Source organism: Hibiscus syriacus, unplaced genomic scaffold, assembly GCF_006381635.1.
Source record: "Hibiscus syriacus cultivar Baekdansim isolate YM2019G1 unplaced genomic scaffold, ASM638163v2 tig00110729_pilon, whole genome shotgun sequence".
Classification (NCBI taxonomy): domain Eukaryota; kingdom Viridiplantae; phylum Streptophyta; class Magnoliopsida; order Malvales; family Malvaceae; genus Hibiscus; species Hibiscus syriacus.
Window position 1 is genome coordinate 821363 of NW_024062843.1, and position 21268 is coordinate 842630.

General features: G+C 37.5%; 1 protein-coding gene across 2 annotated transcripts; it reads left to right on the top strand.

Moving 5' to 3' along the window:
* Positions 1–18099: 18099 nt before the first annotated feature.
* On the top strand, positions 18100–20361 carry LOC120139177 (probable receptor-like protein kinase At5g39030). 2 transcript variants are annotated; one of them, XM_039154484.1, is made up of 2 exons: positions 18100–18788; positions 18902–19327. In XM_039154484.1, the coding sequence occupies exons 1-2, from the start codon at positions 18376–18378 to the stop codon at positions 18966–18968; spliced, it is 480 nt and encodes a 159-aa protein (XP_039010415.1). In that variant the 5' UTR covers positions 18100–18375; the 3' UTR covers positions 18969–19327. The 2 variants fall into 2 exon arrangements, 1 of the variants encoding a protein (XP_039010415.1); XR_005517601.1 differs by adding an exon at positions 19739–20361 and having other exon boundaries at positions 18104–19326.
* The last annotated feature ends 907 nt before the right edge of the window (positions 20362–21268 follow it).

Genomic DNA, 21268 nt, shown 5'->3' on the forward strand with positions numbered 1-21268 from the left:
TACGGGTGTGTACATTTAATATTAAATAATTAAGAGTCAAATATCTTAGAATATTAAAATAATAATTAGACATTTTAAATTTTCATATCAAATCAATTGAGGTCTTAAGTTCGAACATCAGGAATGTTAAATGTGTTAGCCTTTCATATGAAATGGTTGAAAATTATTTTTGAACAAATATTGAATTTAACAATAATTTTAAATACTTGTTTTCGATCTTTTTTTTAACTCATTAGAATTTAAAATTTAATTATTTTTTATAAAAATCTATTATTATATATAAATATTTAATACATATAATTTTATTATATAAAATATACAATTTTCATTTTAGTCTTTATAATTTAAATTTTTATTTAGTTTATTTTTTTGAGATAAAATAAAATTACAATAAAATCAAACTTGACTGAAACTAAAACCAACTCTAAAATATTAATGACAAGTTAAAATGTAACAATCATTATATTATATACTAAGTTAAACATAATTTATTTTTAAATTTTTTGAAAACTTTTATTTTAGGTTCATGTAATTATAATTTATTGGAATTTCAAAATTTTATAATATAATTATAGTATAAACAATATTGTTATTAATTTCCTTCAACTCATAATTTCCCTTAATGAGAATTTTTAAAAATTATCAGTGTAATCCTTGTACTTCATTTCTTCTAAAAATTATAAAACATAAGAATAAAATTGTAACAATTTTATCAAAATCATCCTCAACGATCTATGATTTTTATTAGTATTGTATCATTCATTCTATTTTCCTAAATAATTTTTTACAATCCATATTTCCCTTTTTTTCCAACATGTTTAATTTACTATTTTTTTATTAATTCGAATAATATTTGTTCAAAGATAACTTTCAACCTTTCGACACTGAACACTTACTACTTGACATATACGATGCTCGATTCCCGATCCTCATATAATAACAACCTTTCCTTTACCATAGAAGCTAGGGGTGTTCATTTTCTTATACAAATATTATCAGATCTGAACTTTTGGATATCTGAAAATTTTAGATAACTAAAATTGCGATCCGTATTCAATCTAAAAAACCATATATCAGAAATTTAGGATCGGATAATAAAATATATGATATGAATATAAACCTTAATTCAATAAAAAAATTAAATTAAATTCTAATATTTTATAACTTTAAATAATATATTTATCAAAATATATTTAAATAATTTTAAACTAAATATTTAATATTTCTTTTATAGACATAAAAAATTAATAAATCGGAAGTTTAGGATCGGATAATAGAATATATGATATGAATATAAACTTTAATTTGATAAAAAAAAATAAAAATTTAATTATAATATTTTATAACTTTAAATAATATATTTATCAAAATATATTTAAATAATTTTAAACTAAATATTTAATATTTATTTTATAGACATAAAAAATAAATAATTTAAAGTTTAAATAACTTAAAAATTGAAAAAAATAGGTTGAAACAGAGGTGTTGGTGTTAAGGAGTTGAGGCTGTGGCACTGGGTGTGTGTGGAGTAGTGACCTGCTGGGGATGGGGCTATTACTGGGCCTGAATAAAATCATCAAATGGCTTATTTTTTCCCGAATTTTCAGATAATTTAACTGAAATTTTATCGATCTATATTCGATCTGATTATCCTATTTTTTCTCGAATATACGTTTCGAATTATCCAAAAAAATTAAAGAATGTATCAAATATCTAAATTTTTAGATAGGGTCAAGAGATTAACGTATCAGATCAATCAAATAAGTTTTTTGCACACCTCTACCCATATTAGAAGCTACTTGATTAATGCTAATTCACTCATTTAACTTGCCTACACTGTTCTTTTCGGATCTTTGACATAAAATTGCCGCATGGGTTCCCCATGGTTGAATGTGTCACGAATGAAAGAGAAGAACCAGACGAGGTGTTCAAAATCGAGGTGAGAGAATTGGGGGGAAATGAAAGAGTGATTAGGGATTGTAAAAAGAGAAATCGGGTAACTAGGGATGTCAATTTCTAAGACTAAGGCAGAAGAAAAACAATTGGAAATAAATACACGTATGAAGAAATTAAAGCCTAGATGGAAAAAGGACATGGGCTCAAAAGTGAATCCAGTCAACATCCCACAGGAGAAAACACCTTAGCTGTCATCTGCAAAGGAAGCTGTTAAAGTTAGTTACTACATTGTCCAGGTGTAAAAAATATAGTGGCCATAGTACATTGTATTGAAAATAAAATCATGTACTGAACGAGAAAAAAACTTATCTGATGAATAAATGAAGAATTCATTTTCTTTAATCTCCCTTCTTCTCTTCTAAATCCTTTGATTTCTTCGATCTCAACTTCTCTATTTCTCAAGGGTCATAACAAATTGGCATTAGATCCTAATTTCTTGGCATTGCATCAAACTGGGAAAAAAAGACTCAATCCCTGAAAGAGTCAACTGAACTTACTGTCATTCAACAAATATTGAAGATTTGTCAAAGAAAGTGGAACAAGCCATTGATGAAACAGAGCCTCCAAAGTGGTGGGATGAGAAAAACAAGCTTCTAAACAACCTGGAATAAAAAATGACAACCAATCAAGCTTATATAGAACAAGTCCTATGAGTCTTAATGGGGAGGAATGATGAGAAAGATATGGCCAGCTCAAAAAAGGAGCACATTACTATACCCACTCCAACAAAAGTTGATGGAAAGAAATCAGTGATGGTGACAGTGATAAATGATAAGTCCACATTCTCTTACAATATATACGAACCAGGTATCAAACAGAGGATAGTAGTTGGGCCAAAATAGTTTAAAGAAGGGTAGTGAGAAATGCTAAATTTATGTTTCCTAGGCCTAAAGTAGAATTAATTTTTTTTTGATGAAACTAATCCAAAGGGTTGGGTACAAAAATGTCATAATTTGTTTCATCTCTTTGGGATTTATGAGGAACAAAGAGTTGAGATAGTTGTGATGTAATTAGAAGGAAATGATGAATCATGGTTTGATGGTTATATTATGCAAAAAATTGAGTACATTGGCACGAGTTTGAAGCAGATTTGTGTCATCGATTTAATGATATGCAATATTCAGACGTCATAGAAGAATTTAGTAAGTTAACACAAAAAGGAACTATGGAAGAGTATCAAGTGAGGTTTGAAGAGTTGAAACCTTTCATTTTGATGCATAATCCAATATTAGGGGCGAAATTTTTCGTGTCCATTTTCATAAGTGGGCTAGGGAATAGTTGAAACACAGGGTTAAAGCTCTCAATCCTAAATGAGTAACTAAAGTTTGCAAGAAGGCTAAATTATATGAAATCTCAATTGAGTTTGAAAGCAAAAGACAGAGACATAACTTTAGAATCCCACCCAAACCAACTTTGTCAAACCTGCTCCAATTCAACCGAGCCAGAAAGTAATTCCAACCCCTCAAAACAAAAAAAAAGGTTTGCTAAATTATCACAGATTGAACAATTTATGTTACAATTGTGGTGAAAATTTCAACTAGGCCATCAATGCAAATTGCGACAATTGAATGCAATCAAAGAAACTGATAACACTGAAGAACCAATAATACTAGAAGAAGTTTTAGGGGATTGAATGATAAAGATGAAAATCTGAAAATTTCAGTCAATGCTCTCACAGGTAGCATTGGTTATACAACAATTAAAATACAAGGATTAATCAGGGGCAAACCTCTCAATATCCTTATGGACAGTGGTAGAACATATAAATTTATCACTCCTAAATAGGCTATAGCAGGCATTGAGTTAGTTACAACTCAACCACTAGCTATTACAGTAGCTAACGCAGAGAAACTTTATAGTTCAGCGAAAAGTAATCAATTGTGTTGGATTATGCAAGGCCATCAGTTTTTTTTCTCATGATTTTTGGGTACTAAATCTAGGAGGCAATAATATGGTCCTTAGGGTCGATTGGATGTGTAAATACAACCATATTCTTATGGATTTTAATGCCATGACTATCACCTTAGAGAAGAATGGACAAAAATTATCTATTCAGGGTCATCAAACACCCTTACTTCTGAAAACAATATCTAGTGACAAAATGCAAAAGATCACTGCTAAGGATCCATATTTTTTGGGAGATATTTATTTATTATGGAGTATTGTGAGCAACATGTACCTATGGAGTTACAACCACTATTAGTAGAATTTGCAAGAGTTTATGAAGAACCTATAGGGATGCCTCCCAAACGAATTCATGATCATACAATCAGCCTTAAGCCTGGTGCAGCCCTGATCAATTTGAGGCCTTATAGGTTTTCACAATATCAAAAAACAGAGGTTGAAAGACGAATTTCTGAAATGTTATCCGCTTATATCATTTAAGCAAGCAAAAGCCCCTTTGCCTCACCTTGTTTCCTGGTTAAAAAATTATGGTTCTTGGCATTTTGCGTGGATTGTAGGCAGTTAAATAGTAAGACAGTGAAGAATATATTCCCAATACTTGTGGTGGAAGACTTATTAGATGAATTACATGGCGTAACTTACTTTTCTAAATTGGACATAAGGTATGGCTATTGGAAAATCCGAATTCAACCTGAAGACATCTACAAAACTACATTTCACACTCACCACAGACATTTTGAGTTTAAGGTAATGCCCTTTGATTTTACAAATGCCCATACTACATTCCAATCTCTTATGAATGAGTCGTTCACTCCCTATTTGCAAAGTTTGTTCTATTGTTTTTTGATGATATATTAGTGTAAAACACTACTCTAACTGCTCATACAACACACATAAGGCTAGTTTTGGAAATATTGACACAAAATCAGCTTTATACCAAGAGAAGTAAATGTTACTTTGGATAGCCACAAATAGAATATTTAGGCCACATTATTAATGCTCAGGGTGTCTCAACTGATCCATAAAAAATTACTGCCATGAAAAATTGGCCACTTCCTCAAAATTTAAAGTTTCTCAGAGGTTTCTTAGAGTTGACATGATATTATAGACGGTTCATTAAGGGTTATGGTGAGATTAGCCATCCATTAACAATTATGTTAAGAAATGAGGGTTTTAAGTTGACTCCTGAAGCATTGGCAATTTTTACTAAATTGAAGGAAGTAATGTGTAAGGCTTCATTTTTTACTCTTCCTGATTTCACCAAAGAATTTTATTTGGAAACAGCCGCGAGCTTAGAAGTATAAGGGTTGTTTTGTCTCAAGGAGGCCGTCCCTTGGCTTATCTTAGCAAAGCTCTAAGTCCTAAACACATAGATCTTTCTATCTACGAGAAGGAATATCTTGCCATTCTCTTGGCAGTATCAAAATGGTGAAATTATCTAGAGTGTGGCCTATTTATCATTAAAATAGACCATGAACCTTTAAAGTATTTGTTAGAACAAAAGCTCACAACAACAATTCAAAAGAAATGAATGACCAAACTATTGGGTTTAGATTACACAATCCAATACAGAAAATAGTGTACTAATGTTGTGGCAGATGCTTTGTCAAGACATTTTGTGAATTTGGGAGAATACAAGTAGATGAGTGCCATAATTATCATTCCAGCTTGGGTTAAAGACATTTTGCAAAGCTATGAATGAGATGTCAGAGCTAAAGAATATATTAGATCAGTAACTGTTAACACTGACATTGATCTAAATTGAAGGCATTCAAAGGGTATTTTGTGCTACAAAGATAGAGTTTATGTGGGAGAGACGGGTGATCTACGTTTAAAGATTCTACTAATACTATATGACTCTCCACATGGAGGGCATTCAGGCATTCAAGCTACTTATCAGCGTGTGAAATCTTATTTTTATTGGCCTAAACTTAAAGTTATGGTCTCTACTTATGTCAAATAGTGTGAAGTATGCCAACGTACTAAAGTGGAGCATATTGCTAAACTAGGTTTGCTACAACCTATTCCAATTCCTCAACAAGCATGGGAGGTAATAACTAAGGATTTATTATAGGTTTACCTGTTTCTATGCGTAAGAATTGCATTTTGGTGATAGTGGATAAACTGACTAAATATGCTCATTTTTAGCACTTTCTCATCCCTATACTGTGATAGATGTAGCTAAATTATATTTAGATCATGTATATAAACTTCATGGTCAACCTAAGATGGCCATTTCAGATCACGACAAGACTTTCACTTATTTTTTTAGAAAGAACTGATGAAACAATTAGGAACCAACATACTCTTTAGCACAACCTACTGTCTTGAGATAGATGGTCAAATTGAGTGAGTGAACTAGTGTCTTGAATAGTACTTACAGGGTTTATGTTTTCTAAAACCTACACAGTGGGCAAGGTGGTTGCCCCATGTTGAATTATGGTACAACACAAATTACCACACATCACTAAAGATCACCCCTTTCGAGACCCTTTACGGATACAAACCCCTATGATGTTATGGTATTATGATTCTAATGTACACAGTGTTCAGACATTATTACAAGACAAGGATCAACTTAAACAAATTGTTAGAGATTAACTACAACAAGTGCAAAATTATATGAAATAGCAAGCCGACAGGATCGCAATGAGAGGAAATTTAATGTGGGAGATGAGGTGTACCTAAAATTGCGACCTTATCGACATACTTCCCAAGAACTCAGAAAAAAATTGAAGTTAGGAGCTCGTTTTTATGGTCCATACAAGATTATGCAAAAAATTGGAGAGGCTGGGTACAAACTGGCATTACCAAATACTGCTCAAATCCACCCTATTTTCCATGTAAGCCTCCTGAAGCGAAAAATTGGCGAGAAGGTAGTGGCTTCTTCTGAACCTCCTCAAGTAATCGATAATGGACAAATGAAAGTGTTTCCTAAGAAGATTTTGAACAAAAGAATTGTTAAAAGAGATAACCGTGTTGTTACTCAATTACTCGTAAGATGGACAAAATTGAGTTTTGAACACGATACCTGGGAAAATTATACCGTTATGCATGCTTAATTTCCTATTTTCGATCCTTGGGGACAAGGATCTACTCATGAATGAGGTATTGTCACGAACGAAAGAAAAGAACAAGACGAGGAGTTTAGAATCGAGGCGATAAAATTGGGGAAAATAAAAGAGGGATTAGGGATTGTGAAAAGAGGAATAGAAGAACTAGAGATTTCAATTCCTAAGACTTAGGCAGAAGACAAGCACCTGGAAACGGATACATGTTGATAACTCTGTAAAAGGTCACATTTTGGGACCTTTTCATTTAAGTTATTGAGTGTCTATTAGCTCATTTAGAACCATGTAGATGCATTTAGAAGCATTTAGTTGCATGTTGTGGAATTCAATATGCCGTGGCATTTTATTTTTAAAGCGGTGCTGCCTTATGGGAAAGGTGCTTGTCTGATGATGTGCAGGTTTTGAAAGCAATGAAAAGAGGAAAAGAAATGCCATGACATAAGGAGATTGCTGAGCAGAATGAAAATGCCAAGTTCAACAGGCATTTCAAAAGCATTTAAAGTGCGAGAAGATATTTTTGAAGCCAGTTGTATCCGACTCTCCGAGAGCTCTGCCCGAGAAATCTACCTCGAAGATCTGCCTAGAGGGACCATCACTATAACCGTCGATTCTGCTACTGACGCCGCCTGACCCTGCAGATCATGTCTGTCCTTGGGCGTCTGCAACGGGATTATGCCGGTTACTCAGCCAGTTACCCAAGCTGTATCATAGCTTGTTTATCCAGACTCCTAAGCAACTTAACCATGGTTTTGGGGTTTCCTAGGAAAGTCAACACCAAGTCCTAGGATTAGTTTTCCCCTATAAATAGAGGATAAAGCCACATTGTTGAAGACTTTGGTTCCACCCAGATTTGAGCTTAAAAAGTTAAAGAGAGAAGGTCTCATCTTTTTTCGTCAATCCTACTTGCCCTGGCATTTCTCATTGACAAGCCTGAGGGAGTGGCGTCCTGAGTATTTGAGAGGAGCCAGTTCGCTAGGAGCAGTGCTTGGTCGCCGAGGGAAGCATTGGGCAGTGCACGCCGAAGGCTTTCTCTCATCCCTTAGTTATTTGCTTTCATATTTTATTATTGGGTTATAAGGAACGAATGATACTTGCTTTGTGCTTGTTTATTTCGAACCCCACCATGAACTAATCCTATTTGGTGGGAGTTCACTTGGAAGTTTAAGTTTTTATTTCAATGAATGATTGCTTTGCTATGCTTTAATATGTTTTGTTTATAAAACTTAATGCCTTAAGTTTGTAGGAGCTATGAGAGTAGCCTTTCCTTAGGAGGTCTTGAGGGTTCGAGAGAATGCCTTGGTAAATTATCCATATTGTTCGAGAGAAACTAGGGAAGAACTACATAAGAAAGGGGTTCTAGGTAGTAACTAGGCCTAATCTACCTTAGAGATAAGGTTAGGATTTCATTCAACTAAAAGGAGTTGTGCAAAAATGATAGGTTAGATGTTAATGCTTCCACAAAAAGTTATTGTCGAAACATATCCTGTTATCTGGACCAATAGGATCACTGCATGGGTTTACGCCAATTGGTTATGCCAGGGCATCTTTAATCAATCGAGTCCCTTACTAGAGACAGCATAGGGCACCTTAGTAGACTCTGTCAGGCAGGCTAGGCATTGAAGAAATATCATTCGGAGAAATAGACTTAGATTTTCCCAGTGACTCCTATCACTCATTATCATATCAGCTTGTCGTGAGAAAGCTAAAGTCATATATATATATATATTAAATCCAGTAATTGCATTTTATATTGCCTTGACATTTCTATTTGTTTGCACTTATCACAATTGAATTTGCCACGACATTTCATCCAACTTGCCACGACATATTCAATTGCAACCACACTACCACCATTCCATTTTCACAACATCTATCTCATTTTGCAACAACATTCTCATTTGTACATACCATCACTAACTTTACTTAGGTGACAAAGTAAAGTGCCTTGACAAACCTATTTGATTTCCCCAATTCCATGTGGAGACGATACTCAACTTATCACTGTATTACTTGTTCGATTGTGTATACTTGCACATATATCCGCACTCATTTTATAGTACCCACAAGAGCGGACAAGTTTTTGGCACCATTACGAGGGAGTTGGCAATTAGAAGTTAAATTGTTTTGTCATAGCATTTTTATTTTACTTGTTTATATTTCTTTTATATAGTTTTACCTTTTAATTTCCTTATGTTCTTCAGGATTTCGTGGTATATGACCAGAAGTAACCCTGACGAGCCGTTAGAACCAATTGAACCGGAGATCGAGAGGCTCTTGAGAAGAAGAAGACGTGCTCAACGTGCAAATATGCACCAAATTGGAAATCCAGGAATTGGTTATGAAGAGGATCAGAATACCGAGGCAAATCCATTTGCTGGGAATGCACCCATACCTCGTGCTATTCGTGATCATTTAAACCCGATTTTAGACGATTTAAATCCTAGAATTGTGGCACCAGAGATTCAGGTAGCCCATTTTGAGCTCAAACCTGTCATGTTTAATATGCTGAACTCCATAGGGCAGTTTGGGGGCATGCCAAACGAAGATGCCAGGCAGCACATTCGTAACTTCTTGGAGGTGTGTGATTTCTTTCGCCAACAATGAGTACACGAAGATGTTCTGAAATTAAAGCTATTTCCATATTCTCTGCGTGACCGAGCAAGGGCGTGGTTGAGTGGCATTCCAGCGGGTTCAATAGTCTTAGATTGATCTGTGCAAAATTTTTTTACTTCGGTATAATCCTCCAAACATGAACACCCAACTGAGGAACGACATTGCCTCCTTTCGTCAAGCTGATGACGAGTCGATGTATGAATACTGGGATCGATACAAGGCATTGCTTCACAAGTTCTCAAATCATGGTTTTCAAGATTGGACACAAGTGGTGATGTTCTACAATGGAGTAAACGCACCCACGAGGATGATGCTAGATGCCTCGACAAATGGGACGCTGCTTGACAAATCACCAGCAAAGGCATTTGACATTCTGGATAAGATTGCCACTAATGATTATCAGTTTCCATCCACACGGCTTGGAGCTGGGCGCAAGTCACATGGAGCTTTCGAGCTAGATTCTAAAGATAATGTGTCCGCCCAACTTGCTGCTATCACTAACATGTTGAAGAATTTGCAAAGGCCAAGTGAGGTGAGAGAGTGAAGGCAGCTCATTCAGCATGTTTATTATGCTACGACAATCACAATAAGAGTGACTGCCCAACCAATCAAGAATCCATCAACTTTGTAGGCAACTTCAATCGAGGCAACAACAACCCTTATTCCAATACATATAATCCTGGATGGCGTCAACATCCAAACTTTTCATGGGGAAATCAAGGAAACAACAATGCTCATCAACCAACTCGACAGCAGAATTTCAATGACTCCCAGGGATTTTAATCGAATATGTCATGGCATAATTCTAACAAGGGAGGGACATCTTTATCAAATACCAGTTCGTTGGAAGCCACAATGAAAGAGTTCATTGAAATAACAAAGACAATGCTGCAAGATCATGCGACCTCCATAAAAAATCAAGGAGCCCTGTTTCAAAGCCATAGTTCATCATTAAGGGCGCTGGAGAGTCAAGTTGATCAAATTGTCGCGACATTACAAGAATGCAGACCAAGACATTTGCCGAGTGACACTGAAGTCGCCAAACCTTATGGCAAGGAGAACTGTAGTGTGCTAACTCTCCGAAGTGGTACATAAATTAATGTTGAAGACGAGTTTGGGGGAAGACCGAAGGATGATTAACCCCCTGTAACCATGCAAGCTGATCAAGAACTGCAAGGAGAAGCACTAGTGGAAGAGAACAAGACTGAGGGTTCAACAAATAAAGAAACTGAGGGGGCAAATAAAAATGCCAAGACAACTTCTGTTCGCACCCCGTCAGTACAGGAAGCTAGACCCCCACCTCCTTTTCTGCAAAGACTAAAGAAGCATAACGAGGATATTTAATTCAGAAAATTCGTTGACATTCTGAGTCAACTTCAAATCAATGTTCTTTTTTTGGAGGCCATGGAACAAATGCTGACATATGCTAAGTTCCTCAAAGAAATTGTTACCAAGAAGAGAAAAGTGGAGCAGTATGAGACAATTTCCATGACAAAAGAATTTTGCTCCTCCTTAAGTAAGCTGCCACCAAAGAGACATGATCCGGGAAGTTTTATCATCACATGTTCGATAGAAGACAAGTTTGTTGGGAATGCACTATGTGACCTTGGCTCAAGTGTGAACTTGATGCCTAAGTCAATCTTCGTGAAGCTTGGGATAGGAAATGCGAGACCCATATCTATCATATTACAATTAGCCGATCGGTCACATGTGCGTCCTGAAGGGCGAATTGAAGATGTCATCGTGAGGGTAGACAAATTTGTTTTTCCTGTCGATTTCTTGATTCTGGATTGTGAGGTTGATGCCATAGCACCCATCATCTTGGGAAGACCCTTTCTAGCTACGGTCGTAGTCTCATCGACTACGAGAGGGGCAAACTAACCATTCGAGTGGCCAATCAACATGTCACTGTGAATGTCTTTCGATCTCTCAAGTACATGGATGATTCTGAAGAATGCCATAGCATTTTTGAAATAGATACATCAATTGCAAAGGAAACAAATAAATTTTGCCAATACAATTTCATTTAGCTGGATACTGATAAGAGGCTTCTCGGAGAGCCTAAGGATTTTTTGACCAAGAATAACAGGGTAACTTCCTCAAAGCTAGCCCAGGTACGCATTTCGAACCCTTGAATTTCGAAGAGTTTGTTCCTCCCAAGTCCTCATTACAGCATACACCTACCCTAGAACTTAAGAATTTGCCACATCATCTTAAATATGCTTATCTGGGTAGTAATGAAACTTTGCCTGTGATTATTTCCTATGCTCTTACTCCTAACCAAGAATCAAGTTTGTTAAGTGTTTTGTCATAGCATAAGAAAACGTTGGGATGGACGATGACAGATCTGAAGGGAACAAGTCCAACTATCTGCATGCACAAGAACCTGCTGGAAGAATACCATGGCAAATCCATAGAGCCACAGTGAAGATTGAACCCAATCATGAAGCAAGTTGTGATGAAAGAGATTTTCAAATAGCTTGATGCTGGAGTAATATACCCCATCTCGGATAGTTCGTAGGTGAGTCCCGTTCAATGCATGCCAAAGAAAGGAGCACGACCGTGGTGATAAGTGAAGACAATGAATTATTACCTTCACGCACAGTCACCGGGTGGCGAATCTGAATGGACTACCGCAAGCTCAACAAGGCCACCAAGAAGGATCATTTCCCTTTGCCGTTTATCGATCAGATGTTGGATCGACTTGCTAGCTAGGCATTTTATTGTTTCTTGGACGGATACTCAGGGTATAATCAAATTGCCATCGCACCAGGTGACCAGGAGAAGACAATATTCACGTGTCCTTATGACACGTATGCTTTTCGAAGAATGCCTTTTGGACTCTGTAATGCCCCAACAACTTTTCAGCGCTGCATGCAAGCCATATTCTTAGACATGGTTGAGGATTTTCTAGAAATTTTTATGGACAATTTTTCTGTTTCCGGAGATGACTTTCAAAAATGCCTGAGCAATTTGGCAAAGGTACTGAAGCGATGCGAGGAGGCTGAATCTTGTGCTGAACTAGGAAAAATGCCACTTCATGGTGACTGAGGGCATTGTTCTAGGCCACAAAATTTCTGAAAAGGGCATTGAAGTAGACAAGGCCAAGATCGAGATGATCGAGAAGCTTCCCCCACCAAATTCTGTCAAGGGCATTCAGAGTTTCCTTAGTCATGCTAGATTTTATCGAAGATTCATCAAGGATTTCTCCACAATATCCAAGCCCTTGTGCACCTTGATGCAACAGAATCAACCGTTCGTGTACGATCAGAAATGCCATGGCGCATTCAATGAGCTGAAGAAGAAACTTATCTCTGCACCGATCGTAGTCCCCTCAGATTGGACGGCACCATTCGAATTAATGTACGATGCAAGTGATTTTTCCGTGGGAGCTGTGCTGGGGTAACGTAGAGGTAAAATTTTTCATGTTATTTATTATGCTAGTCGTACCTTAAATGATGCACAATTGAATTACACCACCACTGAGAAAGAATTACTTACCGTGGTATTTGCATTTGACAAGTTTAGGCCATACTTGATAGGCACCAAAGTCATTGTTCACACTGACCATTCTGCTATAAAATACTTAGTGAACAAGAAAGATGCCAAGCTTAGACTTATTAGGTGGATATTGCTGCTGCAAGAGTTCGAATTAGAGGTTATTGATAGGAAATGTACTGAAAACCAGGTTGCAGACCATTTATCTAGGCTAGAGAACATTTCAGAATGCCATGACATTTTTTATATTAAAGAAGAATTCCTTGACGAGAAAATTTTATATGTCACGGCAATTCCGTGGTACGCTGACCTTGTTAATTTTCTTGTTAATGGTGTTTTTCCTTATGAACTTAATAGCCAGGGCAAAAAGAGGTTTCTGCATGATGGCAAGTTATATTTTTGGGACGAGTCGTACTTGTTCAAGCAATGTGCCGATCAAATGATTCGACGGTGCATCCCCGAAGAAGAGCAACGTGATATTTTACACCATTGCCACACAACAACCTGTGGAGGGCATTTTGGAGGTGCGAGGACTGCTGCAAAGGTCCTCCAATCAGGTTTCTATTGGCCATCACTATTTAAGGATGCCCATGCATTTTGCAAAGCGTGTGACAGATGCCGGCGCACTGGAAACATTTCCAGACGATATGAAATGCCGCTGTAAAATATTCTGGAGATAGAGCTCTTCGATGTTTGGGGCATTGATTTCATGGGACCATTCCTATCTTCTTTTGGAGATTTATACATCTTGCTTGCAGTGGACTACGTTTCAAAGTGGGTCGAAGCAATCGCTATGCCAAGGAACGATTTTAAGACGGTGCTCAAGTTTCTTCATAAGAACATATTCACTCGATTTGGAGTCCCAAGAGCCATCATCAGCGATGAAGGCACTCACTTTGACAACAAGCTAATTGCCAAGGCATTACAGAAATATGGAGTGCGACACAAGATTGCCATGACATATCACCCGCAGACAAATGGGCAAGCTGAAATGTCCAATCGAGAAGTCAAGCAAATCCTTGAGAATGTGGTGAACCCTCGAAGGAAAGATTGGTCTCCCAAACTCGATGAAGCACTCTGGGCCTATAGGACGACATTCAAAATACCTCTGGGAATGTCTCCCTTCAAGATGGTATACGGAAAAGCCTGCCACCTACCAGTTGAACTAGAACACAAGGCATATTGGGCAATAAAGAAGCTAAACTTCGAAGAGCAACTCGTTGGGGAGAAACAATTGCTTGATCTAAATGAAATGGAGGAGTTTCGAGCGCATGCATATGAGAATGCCAAGCTTTACAAGGAAAAAACCAAAAAGTGGCATGACAAAATGCTTTTGCCATGGCATTTTCATGTAGGCCAGAAAGTGTTGTTGTTCAATTCAAGGCTCAAACTCTTCCCTGGCAAACTGAAGTCACGTTAGTCGGGACCGTTCGAATTTCACCATATTTACCCGTATGTCACTGTTGATATCAAGAACATGGATGATGGGTCCATTTTTAAAGTCAATTACCAGCGCCTGAAGGGTTACCAAGGAATCCCACCTGCGCGTGACAAGTCAACGCTTCTCTTGCACGACGTCGACACTGCTCCGACATCTTAAGGATGTCGTGACATTTTAATTTTACCTCTGTACATAATTTATTCTTGTCTTGCCATTATTTTAATTCTCTTGTTTTAATTAATTATTTTATTTTTGTTGCAAGGAATATCCCACATGGCTAGCACGTGAGGTGTGTGGAGGAAGATTGTGAAATTTTGGGTGGCAAACTTGAATAGTAAAAGGAGGGAAATTTTTACCTTTTTGACTTTTGAGTTGGGGATTCATTTTGTTTCTTTCCCGCCCAGGCCCCACCTTTTTATTTAACATTTCCCCACAAAAATCTTCATTTTGTTTGTATTTTCTTTTCACTTTTACTTTATCTTTTTACTTTAACTTTCTTTCATCTTCTTCTTCTCTCTTTCACTTTAACCAAACCTCCATAGCCGACCAAGCCAAGCTTTCTTCTTATTACTTTTTGTGTTCTCATCATGGTACGATCACGTCCTCCCCCACCACCCTCGCCACCACGATTTGTGGATGATGATGCCCGTGAACGGTTCTAAACCATAAAAAACTATCGTGTCTTTTTTGAGTTGAGGTTTGTCTTTTTCGAAGAGGAGGATGTCGGTTTAGGGAATAAGGTGATAGACGTTGTCACCAAACATAAATGGCAAAAATTTGCCAAATATCCCACCGTCGTCAACGCAACCTTAGTAAAGGAGTTTTATTCCAATATCACCAAGCCAAATCAGCATGCCGTGATGGTTCGCGACATTCTATTCGTTTTACTCCTACTGCCATTAATCGCTACTTTAAACTGCAGGTTGCTGAAGACCACCATACTAGTTTCACACAAGAAGCTGAAAACAAAACTTACCAAGGCATCCTGGAAGATCTTTGTCTTCCCGACACTCAGTGGAACGGAATCAAATAAGTAGAAGGATCGTAGACCAGGAGAGGTTGCTCCCGCAGGTGAAGTTGTGGAATCATTTTATGAAGCACAAGCTCTTGCCCACTTCCCACAACACTACCGTGTCCTGCCAGAGGATGCTTTTGCTGCACTCAATCATATTCGGGCGAACCAACGATGTAGGGAAAATTATCGTTGCACATGCTCAATTGTGCCTAAAGCGACCTACAAGTGCCTTGGTATTTCCGAATCTCATCACCCTTATGCCGTAAAAAGAAGGTTCCTGAAGAATTATTTGATGAGATTTTACCTGGTATTGCTGGCATTACCAAAACAAAAATCCCTATGTTGTTGGGACTGAAGACAGCCAAGGGGAAAGAAAAAGAGGCGTCCACATCTCGTATTTCACCATCTTCGTATGCCAGGGCAACTTCAGATGCCTTGGAGCAGGCAGTTCAGCGCACCCAAGAGCATGTCGGGCAGCTGCCCAACAAACTGGTGACATATTTTGCCTATGCCAAATGTCGAGATGAATTTCTCACCAGCGCCTTGATGGAGTTTCTTCCGCACACAAACTTTACCATTCATGTCTTCCCTGACATACTTGTGCCAACGAATGAGGATACCTCGAAATCTGCAGAAGCACCCCACCCTGCTCCAGCTGCTACTTAACACTCATCCAGTAAAGAAAGTCACCAGCCCGGTGAAGCGAAAAAACCAGTTGACCCTCATCCAGTTGACCCCACCACAATTCGTTGAACCTCTGGCGATCGAACATCCTCATATACCGCAACTTGCTGCACCTATGGAAGAAGCACACCCTGAAGTACTGCAGCCCACCGAGTCAACTGATGAGTCCCAATCCGAGATGCCACGACAAGCTCCCTTGCGTAGGATCCGACGTTGACTGAAGAAGGAATCTAAGTGTGAGGAGCCCCCTATCTCCACTGTCCCAGAAGATCCCAGTACTCCTCCGGCTGCACCCGCCTCTGACTCTGAACATTCCAACCCCGCCAAACTGAGAAAGCGCACTCGTCGCGCAACCACTACACCACCACCTGCCTAGAGTTAAGGTACCTTGCATTGAATTGCATTCATAGCATGTAGTTTCATTTTTTTCGTTTTAGTAGGAATTGGGGACAATACTTCTCTCAAGTTTGGGGAAAGTAGGGTTCTCGTATCATTACATAATAGTATCAGTAAAATAAATATGCCATGACATTAGTAAATGTTTGAATAGTTTTCTGGAATTAGTTAAGGATGCCCAATGAAGATGAATTCTTGATGGCTATGATATAATGTACATGACTGGTTGAGGATGATAGAAACAACTCTAGGACTTGCTTCTTTGAAATCCTTGAAAACACGATTGTATGTTTTCTATGCTTGAGAAACTTAGGAATTTTTTATAAGAGAATTCTTAAATGCCGTGGCATAAAACTTTGAATGATGAATACTCCTGTTAAAAAAAGATTGAAAAATAATGATAAAGTTATAAATAAATGCCTCGGTATACCTGTAGAGGGACACTCCGTTATGCCATGGCATATGAGTGAATAAAAGTAGTCACGGGATGACTCTACCTGACTAGCTCAGGGGTGGAAGGTATGCTTCTTTTCATTTAGAGTGTGGGATGGTAAAGTGATGGGATGACTCCCCTCGTAGCAGAAGTAAAGAAACTAAAGTAAGTTGAGAGTAAATATTTTATTAATGTCATGACAAATTAAGAAAGTTTGCTTAGAAAATTTTTAAGTTTATTAAGCCTGGACTGGATACAAACACCCACACACCTACACAAAGAATCTTGCCCTACGGGACAGTACTAGATTTCTCGACCTAGTCTAGCATGTTGAAGCCGTATGTGCTGAGGGCTGAAATTTTATCCTATAAGACTATTCTGCTTCTGGATAAGGATATACTCATGAAGGGGGTATTGTCACGAACGAAAGAGAAGAACAAGACGAGGAGTTCAGAATCGAGGTGATAGAATTGGGGAAAATGAAAGAGGGATTAGGGATTGTGAAAATAAGAATAGAGGAACTAGGGATTTCAATTCCTAAGACTAAGGCAGAAGACAAGCACCTGGAAATGGATACACGTATAGGGGAATTGAAGCCTAGATTGACAAAAGACATGGGCTCAGAAGTGGATCCAGTCAGCAGCCAACAGGAGAAAACATCTTAGCTATCATCTGCAAAGGAAACTGTTAGAGTTAGCAACTACATTGTTCAATTGTCAAAAATATAGTGGCCATAGTTCATTTTATTGAAAATAAAACCATATACTGGAGGAGAAAAAAACTTATATGATGAATGAATGAATAATTCATTTTCTATAATCTCCCTTCTTCTCTTCTAAATCCTTTTATTTCTTCGATCTCAATTTCTCTATTTCTCAAGGTTCATAACAGAATGAGATATATGAGTACTTTTCAAAGGGTAAATGTCACATCCCATCCCCAAGCAATACCAGTGAAAACCAAGGACAGTCCGATCCTAATCACCTTATCATCAAAATATGTGCATCACAAATGTCTAGTTTACTTGATTTGACTTGGTTCAGCTCAGCTGAACCATTTTCATCAACTCTTAATTGCTCTCGGTTTAACCATTCCAAGCATAAAAATTTCTCCTTTTCTAATCCTTAACAAATTTGGGATATTTGCACTTTAGTTCCATGCTCCCTTTTATTTTCTACCTTCATCTCCTCTTCTCTCTCACTTCAGCTGGCAACTACCCACTACCATATACCCCAACATATTTTATTATCCTCAACTATGGTGCATAATCGTCTTCGCCGAGTACGGTATCAGAAGATGGATGTAAAAATGGGTGATCGATGACCGCTCCAAATTCGTTGCTTCTAATTCTGATAGTGCTTTAATGGCGTCTATAACCTCCAGGCAAGATCACTCTGTTTCTCAAGTTCCTTATATGAATGCTAGAGTTTTTCATGATGAATTCACTTATAGCTTTCAAGTATCACCTGGCCCTAAATTCTTTCGTTTATATTTCTACTCAACTCAATACTTTGGCTTTGATGGAATTGCTTCTTTCCTATCTGTTACCGCCAATCATCACCTTCTCCTCAGCAATTTCAGTGCCTCTTTAACTCTTTCTGGTGAATATGATCAACAAGCCTCGTTGTTCAAAGAGTTTATGATTCCATGTTTGGAAACCGAGGAGCTGAATGTCATCTTTTCGCCATCGTTTAACTCTTCGGCCTTTGTGAACGACATCGAAGTTGTTTCCATGTTTCAAAGCCAAGTCACCACTGTAGTAAAGGGAAGTGTCAGGTACGTCTATCCTGAATATTACAGAAGACAACAATTGATCGAGAAATATGATGTTTACTCTATCGGTGTGGTTCTATTCGAAGTATTATGCGCTCGACCGTCCATGATTCCAGGGCTACCAAAAGACCAAGTCAACCTGGCTCGAGGGGGCAAAATTTTCCAAGCTACAGGAAACCTTGAAAACATCATGGACCCCTGCTTGATGGGTGATATTTCACCTGTGCCTACAAAAATTTGGGGCGCTCTCCCGAGAGTTGTGTTCGAGACGTGGGAATAGAGCGACCTACTTTGAACGATGTGGTTTGGTGTATAGAATTTGCATTGCAAGTGCAAGAGGCAACTGAGAGGGACACAAACATTGACATGTGAGGCGATGAAGTGATTGCGTCATCGAGCCAAACCAGCCCTTTGATGTGCAAAAGAGCTAGCAGAGTTACGACCACGAATAACGATAACAAAGAGTTGTTCTGTGTTTTTGGTGGGAAAGTGTCAGAATCAAGGAGCACAATTAGCAGTGTGGGAAGGAGTATTAGTCGAGGTGAGCTGATAGAATCAAATCTGAGTGTGTTCCATGAGTTTATGAATGATAATGGGAGATGAGAGTTTAACTAACACTCAAATATTGGATACTAGATACTTCATCCGAGTGTAAAGGGAAAAAATGCTCTGTAGTTTTCTCATACCGAGTAAACGAGATATTTATCTTTATATAAATATTCCATAAGATGTACATACAAACAATTATTATGTTGCTGACATTTATAATAAAAATGCTAATTACTGTCACAAATATGTATTTAAATTAAATCAATATTATAAATCACGTAAAATATGTTAGGAAATAAGATTCAAAATGAACAGTTAAGATAAATAATTATTAGGTAAAGTGGAGATAAAACCGATTTGAATTATGAGTTTTTCGGATTCTTCTGATCTATTTGGTTGAATAGGAACAAAATCATATTCAATAATTGTTTGATGGATGAGGAGAAGCTATTTGAGGATGCGATTTTATTGACTGGTGGAAACAAGAATACTCTAGGTTGTATTTGAGAAGCTTATAACATGGAGGCCAGCAAACGGCGATTCAAAGAAGGGATTGTTGTGAGTGAGTTGGTTCGATTTTCAAAAATATTTTAGCCAAAGGTTCGATTATTTGAGGGGTAGCTGCCGAAGTGATTACGGATGATATGCGATGTAGTTTTGGTCTGAGGTTGTATATCAGTATCGCTCCCAGTCTGCATTGTGTGTGTCCTATTTGTTTCTGGGTGAGTGCAAAATTTCAATTCGTCCAGCATGCAGCTCGGGCAAATATGTGATGATGGAAGAGATATTGTTTCTTTCTACATTGGCTTTGCTTTGCAGGTCATTGGTGTTATGATCCCAGTTCTAAATATTTAATCCTTTAAAGTCTATTTGCAAAGTCTTATTCTGCTGCAGCTTTTATGTGTTGAATAGTTTGATTCTGCAGTAGGCTTAGGGCTCGAATATTGTGTTGGTGTAAAGATGGTTTGCAAGTATGGTTGTTGGGTTATAGGGTATTAATTGGTCTGGTGTATGAACGTGGTACTAGATCATGTGTCACATTTTTTCCTCCATCTAGGTTAATGAGGTTTTTTTTAATAAGGACTATAGTTATGAGTTGATTTTGTATGTGTAATGAAACCATATAAGTAGTTCTTTTTTTAAAAAAAAAAGTTTTAAAGTGTTCAATTTACTCACTTAATTTTAAGCATTTGAATTGTTTTAATCCTTTATCGTTTTCTTCTCTAACTATGTGGTGACATGACATTTTGTTAATTTTTTAATTAACTAATATTTTATTAGGGTTATTTTTTTTTCTCAACCACCCACTTTTGCAGCTATTTTCTCTATGTTCGTTTGTCTATTCCAAATCAATCGGGAGGGTATTCACATTTGCCAACGACTGTAGAACTACCCCACACTATCAAGTTCAGAGGCATTGTTTCTTGTTGGATGCTTCTGTATTGTCGAGGTTCCAAGGTTGCACCACCCAGAAAGTCCTCTAGTTGTGAAAATGAAGTAGGCAATATGCATTCGAACAGAAAAAGCACTAAAAAGTAGTTAGGACATATGGCCTACAACAGTTGTGCCTCTATAATTAGGGGCAAGAAGCAGTGCTTAAAGCTTCCCTAAACCTATGATGTTATCGACCCTTACCTTGTCGTTCTCGACTCCACGTTGTACGTTTTCTTAGCGCTCAGGCCTGTGTTTATAATTGGAACCAAAGTAAAATCCAAAGTTTGACATGGTCCATTGTGCATAAATTCAAGAAAAAAAATTCAAATTATCTGTTGAATATCAGGTAAAGAAAACAAAAAGAACACAAGAATTTTAACGAGGTTCAACATTGTGCTTACATCCTCGGTGCCCTGGGCGGTGCTAGATTTTTCATTCAATATCTTATAGATTTTGGTTACATCTCTTTTATAATAAATAAACCCTGGTACATATTTACA

What these genes read in the sequence shown, in the direction of transcription:
- LOC120139177 (XM_039154484.1), top strand. Translation starts at nt 18,376, where the DNA reads ATGGCGTCTATAACCTCCAGGCAAGATCACTCTGTTTCTCAAGTTCCT. An exon ending in GTAGTAAAGGGAAGTGTCAG is followed by an intron (nt 18,789 to 18,901) that starts GTACGTCTATCC and finishes CCATGATTCCAG; the next exon opens with GGCTACCAAAAGACCAAGTC.